This window comes from Stomoxys calcitrans, chromosome 5 (genome assembly GCF_963082655.1).
Source record: "Stomoxys calcitrans chromosome 5, idStoCalc2.1, whole genome shotgun sequence".
In the NCBI taxonomy this organism is placed as follows: Eukaryota; Metazoa; Arthropoda; class Insecta; order Diptera; family Muscidae; genus Stomoxys; species Stomoxys calcitrans.
In genome coordinates this window covers 114,366,591-114,375,575 of record NC_081556.1, presented here as the reverse complement: position 1 = coordinate 114,375,575, position 8,985 = coordinate 114,366,591, and the positions used below count along the sequence as shown (strand labels likewise).

The 8,985-nt window shown below is 34.6% G+C and overlaps 1 protein-coding gene across 5 annotated transcripts in view; it reads right to left on the bottom strand.

Moving 5' to 3' along the window:
• Window positions 1-1,521: 1,521 nt before the first annotated feature.
• Window positions 1,522-8,985, bottom strand: part of LOC106092283 (arfGAP with SH3 domain, ANK repeat and PH domain-containing protein) — a 143,369-nt gene continuing 135,905 nt past the window's right edge. For 3 of the 5 annotated variants that reach the window (XM_059370565.1, XM_059370566.1, XM_059370567.1), the window contains 2 exons: window positions 2,988-3,227; window positions 1,523-2,903 (listed from right to left, as the gene is read on the bottom strand). In XM_059370565.1, the coding sequence (XP_059226548.1) occupies window positions 2,706-2,903; window positions 2,988-3,227 (438 nt within the window). In that variant the 3' untranslated portion in view covers window positions 1,523-2,705. Of the gene's footprint in view, window positions 2,904-2,987; window positions 3,228-8,985 lie in introns of all 5 variants that reach the window. The other 2 variants (XM_059370569.1, XM_059370568.1) reach the window with 2 other exon arrangements.

Below are 8,985 nucleotides of genomic sequence, written 5' to 3'. Positions count from 1 at the left end.
TCGGTAAGACAGATATATTTTGTATACATGAATTCCAACATTCATGAAATCTATATGTAAAACTTAAAAGTAGTCTTACGGGCAAAAAAGTACCATTTAAGTACCATTTTAAAATTTGTTTTTTCCCATCCTTGATATGAGCCCATCACATAATGCTAACTACTGCATCCTCTCTCTTACTTTTTTAACTGTCCATCAACTATTTATTTTATTGAGAGTTTAGCATAGAATCACCCAACCACCTTCTACACTTTGCATATGACCTGTACTGTAATTATAACATTTGTTGAGAGAGCTCGCAATAAATATACAAACAACAACAAAAATGCTGACCAACATGTCAAGTAGGGCCACGCACATCACACCCCCACAACACCCTTACCTAAATAGTGCTGCTCTTTCTCACACACATATACCAATGGTTTCTCTTTTTCTCATCTCATGCTCTCATAATATGGCGTTGCATGCACACCCATAGCGAATGCTTTAGAAAAAAAAAACCAACAACAACTTGCTGTTAATTTCATCAAAATCCGTTCAGTCGTAATATGTACCGAAAATTTTATCGAAATCGGATGAAAAATTACCAATTTATTGCCTGTAGACTTTTAAGTCTGGAGATCGGTCTACATAGCAGCTATATATAACTTAAATCCGATTTTATGAGATCACGTTTATATACAAAGAATACGAAATCATCAAAAATGGTTTGGAAAATATTTTTTGTCCAAGATATCGGCAAAATTAAAAACAACCAGGTATTTACTCAATTTACCGGGTAAATACCTTTTGGGTTTTTACCCATCGTCCAACTCTATTCATCAACTATTTCTTTCGTTCAGAGATTAGCATAGAATCATTCATATCTGGCACCCAACCACCTACTACACTTTGCATACGACCTGTACTGTAATTATAACATTTGTTGTGAGAGCTCGCAATAAATATACAAACAACAACAAAAATGCTGTCCAACATGCCAAGTAGGGCCATGTACAACACACTCACACAAACCCCTTAGCTAAATAGGGATGCTCTTTCTCACACACACATTAAACAATTGTTTCTCTTTTTCTCATCTCATGCTCTCACAATATGGCGTTGCATGCGCACCCATAACGAATGCTTTAGAGAAAAAAAAAACCAACGACAACTTGCTGTGTTTGAATATACCACAAAATCACCACTATAAAACCCTGGCCGTTTAAAAGGAGAAAAGGGAGTACGGAATTGTCATTCAGAATAGGTCTGATTGATCTATATAAATTGATCTACTGATATTTACTTCTCATTTTGATGGGAAATTAACAATAGTGTCGATATTTATTATAAGAAATATCGAATATTGCGATTATCGATAGTTTGCCAGTCCGTTCTTACTTGTTTTATCTCTTCTAGAGTGAACATGAACAATGGAGTTTCACGTTTTCGAGTAAAGCGGCTGGCGACCGGGTTGTTAGACATGTTTCTTTTCACCTGGACTAGCCTAGTCTTTTTTTGGTTTTGGTTTTCTGGGGTTTTCCCACTTGCAGCCATTGCTTACGTTTGCCCCACACATACATATATAAACATTTACAAACTGCTATTTGTTAAATTTATTTCCATTTGAATATTTATAACATTCCCCAAGTAGAAACTTTAAATCATTAATAACTACTACACAATACGATATTTTATCAATTCTTTTCTATTTTTTTTGTTTAATTTTTAAGCAATTCCAAATTAGTTTTTCAATTGTGATTATGATTTTAGTTCAATTTTATGAAATACATGAATATAGGTATGTTTTGTATATTATATATATATATAGGTATATAGCATAGCAATTTTTCAAAAACATTACATAGGAGGTGTTTTTTGTTTGTTACTTTGTTTTGTTTGTGATTTGAGTTTTTTGTTGTTGTTGTTGTTTTTTTTTAGTTTAGTTGTATATCATTCTTAATAAAGCAATATTTTACAATATACAGTGAGTGTCAATATATAGAGAGTATAAGGACAATCTCTAAAGTTAAAAACAAAAAGAAATCGGGAAAAGAAAGTATTATATAGAAAAACGCTATACAAAAATAATATGTACAAAAACAAACAGGATATAGAAATAAAAGGTGTTCACATATACACACACATGTATATATGGTGTGTTTTTGTATACTTCTTTTGGTAGATTGAGGGTAAAAAGAAATAAATAGTATGATAATTTAATAAAATTATGTTTTTTTTTTAATTTTTTGTGTTTTCTTTTCCTTTCATTCTTTCTTTAGGCATATATATTTAATATTAATAATAATAATTACATCATATAATACGTTTGCGTTTGTTTGTTTGTTATAAAACATTATTTATGAAATACATGAATGTACGTTGGTACACAATAACCTTGAGTAAAATTTTGGAGCGGAACAAAATTAGTTTTGTTTTGTTTATTACATCTAAAACAAAAACTAAAAGAGAACAACTACTTTGTCTTGGTTTAAATTACAACATCATTATTAATTTGTCTCATCTTCATACGATTATTTGTAACGATTGTTTTGTGTTATTGTTGTTGTTGTTGTTGTTGTTGCTTGTTTTGAGTTTGATACTATATGATATTGGTTGGATTTTTATTCTCTACATTTACACCATGTTATTTAATAAGGCTAACCCAAATATTGTTGTGGTTTCGTTTGTTGTTGTTGTTGTAGTAGTTGTTGTTGTGTTATTACTTAATCGGGTAGCATATGGACGAAACTTACGGGAAACATGCCATGCCTCGCAGGATTACCCTCTATAACTCCTTCCATCCAGTTCTCATCGTCTGTTCGTTCATTGAGAACAATTAATACCTCGCCTTCTTTGAATTCCAACTCATCATCATTGTCGGCTGAACAATCGTACAAAGCACGACAACGTCGATGGCCCGCCTGCAAACAGATCGATAATATAGCAAATTAAGAGTTCATCAGTCATATATGAGAAAAAAAAAACCAGAAAAACATTTTACTAACATAGTTAAATTTATTGCCAGAGCTTACGCTGACGCCTCCACCAATACCACCACCACCACCTCCCACTCCCCCTCCGCTACCGCTGGGGCCTTTTAAAAGATTATCGGGCGATGAGTTAATCCGATCGTTATCGCTCGATGATAAATTCGAATCGGCCGAATGGTCTAGACCACCACCTGAAGAGTCCATATCAGTGTTCCATGACTCATATTCGGTGTAATTGGTTGACTGATTCATTAGCTGCAAGAAAAAGCGCCAAAAGAAAAGCAAAACAAAAGCACATCGCAAATGAGATTTTTGTTTTTATACATTGTAAATTATTTGGCAAAAATCCATGGAAACAGTTTTTAGATAACAATTAAGAGAACACGCACACTCACACATAAAGGGTTAAATATTAAGAGAAATTTGATTAATGATAAGACATGAGACAATAAAAAAATTAAAAATAAACAAAAAGTACAAAAATAAACAATAAAAAAAAATAAAAAAAAAAATATCAAAAAAAGAAAATAAAAAAAAACACAAAAAAAACTAAATTAATAAAAACAAACCAAAAAAAAAAAAAAAACTAAAAACTAAAAAAAACTAAAAAAAAACTATTCAAAAACACTTTTGAAAGATCTTTGCTGTGAGATTCCTTGAATAGAAGCATTGAACCAAATGGTCAGTATAATAACCTGCAATGAAATCTCAATAGGATTTTAAGACCAAAAAAAAAAAAAAAAAAGAAAGCGCAAACAGACAAACCAAACGAAATGCACGTCGCATGTAGTGTAGGTATCACACACAAAACAGCACTGGCAACATCACAGGCAAGTCACTTTCGAACCCCGGTAGACGGGGTGACAGGACCTCAGTCACTTTTGGTGAAATAACCGTGACTGATGCGAGGAGATGCGCCAGGTTGTTCAACCGTCAATTTATTGTGCATCCTGAGAGTGACAGGGCAAGGAGAAGAGCCATTCGCCGTATTCGTGATCTCCGAGCCGATGAACAGCCATTACAATTTACCGTGGGCGAAGTTTCGAATGTCATCCGTGGCGCCAAATCCTCCAAGGCGTTGGGCTCCGACGGAATCTACATTGATGCTGAAGAATGTGGATTCACCCGGAGTTGAGTACTTACTACTGTTCTCAACCTGTCTTTGAACACTCTTCTAGTTTCCGATGTCTAGAAAATGGGCAGAGTGATCCCGCTACTGAAGCCTGGAAAGGACCCGAGTTTGGGGGAGTCGTACAGACCGATCTCCCTTCTCTCATCACTAGCAAAGACGCTGGAGGCATTACTCCTCCCGAGCCTCGTAAGAGAATTTCCATTCGCCGATCATCAACATGGATTTCGAAGATTGCATAGCACAACAACAGCTTGCATGCCATCACCGCACACGTTTGCCGTGGCTTCAATCAGCCCAGGCCATGTGATAGGACGATCCTCGTGTCACTGGAACATCGCCAACACGTTTCTCCAGCCAGGCCTGAAACGCTGGGTCTCGAATTATCTGTGTGGTCGCCAGTCATTTGTGGAATTTAGGGATAAGAAGTCAAAGCACCGTAGAGTTAAACAGGGAGTTCCCCAAGGCGGGGTGATATCTCCGGCACTGTTTAACCTCTACCTATCCTCCATTCCACCTCCTCCAGACGGCATAGAGATGGTATCATATGCGGACGATTGTACGATCATGGCATCAGGCCCCCCACCCATTGTTGACATCTGCGATACCTCAACGAACTTGCCTCATATTTCGCTGTAAGAAATCTGAAGATATCTGCCACCAAATCTTCTGCCATATTGTTCACTTTAAATACGTGGGGTGAATACTGATATGAGGTGAATACTGAGCTGAGGTGAATACTGAGCTGACTGTGGTGGTCAATGGAGAAATGATTCCGACCATCAAGTGTCCCAAAATACTTGGCGTCACATTTGACAGCTCTTACACATTCTCCACACATGCCACAGCAATTTGTGATAAAGTCACAAGTAGAAACAAGGTCCTCAAGTCACTTGCTGGCAGCACTTGGGGTGCAGACAAAGAAACCTTGTTGACCACGTTCAAAGCAATTGGCCGGTCTGTGGTAAGTTATGCAGCGTCAGTGTGGTCCCGTCAACTTTGTGACACGCAGTGGAATAATATTCAGATCTGTCAGAATGCCGCCCTCCGAACTGCGACGGGCTGTCTCCTCAGTAGTCTGCCCGGCCAGACCCACTCGACTCAGACCCAGATCCCTGTGGACGCACCCCATCTTAGTCGCAGAGTTCTTGGGTCTTGACACTCAACAGAATCCAGCAGACGAAAGATAGAACACAACAAACTGCTACAACAACGAGAACGCAGAAGACGACGACGCTTCTGACTCATTGCTGGCTATGTTCGCACAGCACCTTGCGACATATCCAGTATGACTATACTCCTGTAGTGAAGTGAGGCCAGAGCAAGATCGGAAATATACCCACTCCATGCACCGGTTATACCTCACCGACACCGACCGATGATGGAGGCGGTTCTGGCAAACCGAACAGAATCTTGGACCGGGGTTCTTTTCAATCCCGGCACGCACCAGAAGCGCACTCCGGGATGTACCTCTCCCATGACGAAAAAAGACGAACACGTACAGTCACGGTAGTAAATGCGATGTATAGCTACCGGGTGAATATGGTTCTTGGAGAACAACCGCCTACCATTGCAGCTGAAGAAATTGACCTTCCCCGGCACGGAATAGTTGTGAGCACCACACAAGCTGGAACATTGAGGTCTGATCTGTGTGGTGTTCATTGCTGTCAGGAGAAGCTTAGCTGCGAGCTACCGGGCGCGTCCATAGGTTGCGGATAGTGGAATGCTCCATCCGGAGTAGCTGTAACTGCAGTCGCGGACACTCAGCGGTATCGAGCGAAAAGTCTCAGTGAGAGGACGAGCGGCACCGGCTCTTGCACAAATACTGAGTGCCTATGATGCTCGAAATGACAGGGCGAGTTATTGGTGCCTTTAAATAACCCGCGGCGATCGGTCCTTTGGACCAGAACGAGCTTGCTTGCCTACAGGAGCTTGACGAGGATCGCCACCTCCACATGAAAATGTGGTTACAACAACAACAATAACAACCTCCCCCGGTAAACCTGAGTAGTTCTGGATCAATTACTATACGGCAGATGCAGCCACAGAGAAAGGATTGATTCTTAAATTTAGATTACTTCCACTCATTTTCGTCATTCGAATCAAAAAATTATTTTCACACAAAAACGTAATCGTTGGAATTGTGTTACCAAATCTAACGACCACGTGTCAACTACCCTGTATTTTAAAACCACTCGTTTATTTAGAAGGTCCTGGGAAAGACAGGGTATCCTAGACCCTTTCTAGGAAACAAATCCTCAATAAGGAAGAACTCCTTTAATACATTGTCCGTCCCGCCGCTTCTCTCCCAGCCCCTAACAGAACAAAAGCAAAGGCATATGGTCGAATATGGCACATCTCGGAGCACTCCTCCCTTACTCCAGAGATCAGCACTGCCGCGGTACCCTGTATTTTATCGATTATCATGCGGAGAGCACAGCTGATTAGAGCCTGACGCCATACAAGACATCCATGTGAGAGAATCGAGCAAACCACCAACGTAAATTTTAAATTTTTTTACTGTGATATAAGAAGAAGTTAATCAATAAGACCCAACGTTTCATTCTAAAGGCATGCTTCTACCATTGCACTGCTCACTAAAACAGTCTGATGACAAAAACTTTAACCTGCCCAATGGATTTTGCACACCACATTTTGCCTTAACTTTTAAAAGCTTTTTGGTTGTTTTGTGTAGAATCAAAAATGTTGACCAAAATTTTCTATAGAAATAAAATTTTGACCAAAATTTTCTATAGAAATAAAATTTTGACAAAATTTTCTATACAAATAAAATTTTGACCAAAATTTTCTATAGAAATAAAATTTTGACCAAAATTTTCTATAGAAATAAAATTTTGACAAAATGTATTTTGCACACCACATTTTGCCTTGACTTTTTAAAGCGTTTTGGTTGTTTTGAGTAGGAACTAAAATTTTGACAAAATTTTCTATAGAAATAAAATTTTGACAAAATTTTTTATAGAAATAAAATTTTGACAAAATGTATTTTGCACACCACATTTTGCCTTGACTTTTAAAGCGTTTTGGTTGTTTTGAGTAGGAACAAAAATTTTTACAAAATTTTCTATAGAAATAAAATTTTGACAAAATTTTCTATAGAAATAAAATTTTGACAAAATTTTCTATAGAAATAAAATTTTGACAAAATTTTCTATAGAAATAAAATTTTGACAAAATTTTCTATAGAAATAAAATTTTGACAAAATTTTCTATAGAAATAAAATTTTGACAAAATTTCCTATAGAAATAAAATTTTGACAAAATTTCCTATAGAAATAAAATTTTAACAAAATTTCCTATAGAAATAAAATTTTGACAAAATTTCCTATAGCAATGAAATTTTGACAAAATTTCCTATAGAAATGAAATTTTGACAAAATTTCCTTAGAAATAAAACTGACAAAATTTCCTATAGAAATAAAATTTTGACAAAATTTTCTATAGAAATAAAATTTTGACAAAATTTTCTATAGAAATAAAATTTTAACAAAACTTCCTATAGAAATGAAATTTTGACAAAATTTCCTATAGAAATGAAATTTTGACAAAATTTCCTATAGAAATGAAATTTTGACAAAATTTCCTATAGAAATGAAATTTTGACAAAATTTCCTATAGAAATGAAATTTTGACAAAATTTCCTATAGAAATGAAATTTTGACAAAATTTCCTATAGAAATGAAATTTTGACAAAATTTCCTATAGAAATGAAATTTTGACAAAATTTCCTATAGAAATGAAATTTTGACAAAATTTCCTATAGAAATGAAATTTTGACAAAATTTCCTATAGAAATGAAATTTTGAAAAAATTTCCTATAGAAATGAAATTTTGACAAAATTTCCTATAGAAATGAAATTTTGACAAAATTTTCTATAGAAATAAAATTTTGACAAAATGCATTTTGCACACCACATTTTGCCTCGACTTTTTAAAGCGTTTTGGTTGTTTTGAGTAGGAACAAAAATGTTCACAAAATTTTCTATAGAAATAAAATTTTGACAAAATTTTCTATAGAAATAAAATTTTGACAAAATTTTCTATAGAAATAAAATTTTGACAAAATTTTCTACAGAAATAAAATTTTGACAAAATTTTCTACAGAAATAAAATTTTGACAAAATTTTCTACAGAAATAAAATTTTGACAAAATTTTCTATAGAAATAAAATTTTGACAAAATTTTCTATCGAAATATAATTTTGACAAAATTCATTTTGCACACCACATTTTACCTTGACTTTTTAAAGCGCTTTGATTGTTTTGAGTAGGAACAAAAATGTTCACAAAATTTTCTATAGAAATAACATTTTGACAAAATTTTCTATAGAAATAAAATTTTGACAAAACGCATTTTGCACACCACATATTGCCTTGACTTTTTAAAGCGCTTTGGTTGTTTTGAGTAGGATCAAAAATTTTCACAAAGTTCTCTATAGAAATAAAATTTTGACAAAATTTTCTTTAGAAATAAAATTTTGACAAAATGCATTTTGCACACCACATTTTGCCTTGACTTTTTAAAGCGTTTTGGTTGTTTTGAGTAGGAACAAAAAGGTTCACCAAATTTTCTATAGAAATAAAATTTTGTCAAAATTTTATTTCTAAAGAAAATTTTGTCAAAATTTTTTTTGCACACCACATTTTGCCTTGACTTTTTAAAGCGTTTTGGTTGTTTTGAGTAGGAACAAAAATTTTCACAAAATTTCTATAGAAATAAAATTTTGACAAAATCTTCTATAGAAATGAAATTTTGACAAAATTTTCTATAGAAATGAAATTTTGACAAAATTTTCTATTGAAATGAAATTTTGACAAAATTTTCTATAGAAATAAAATTTTGACAAAATTTTCTATAGAAATA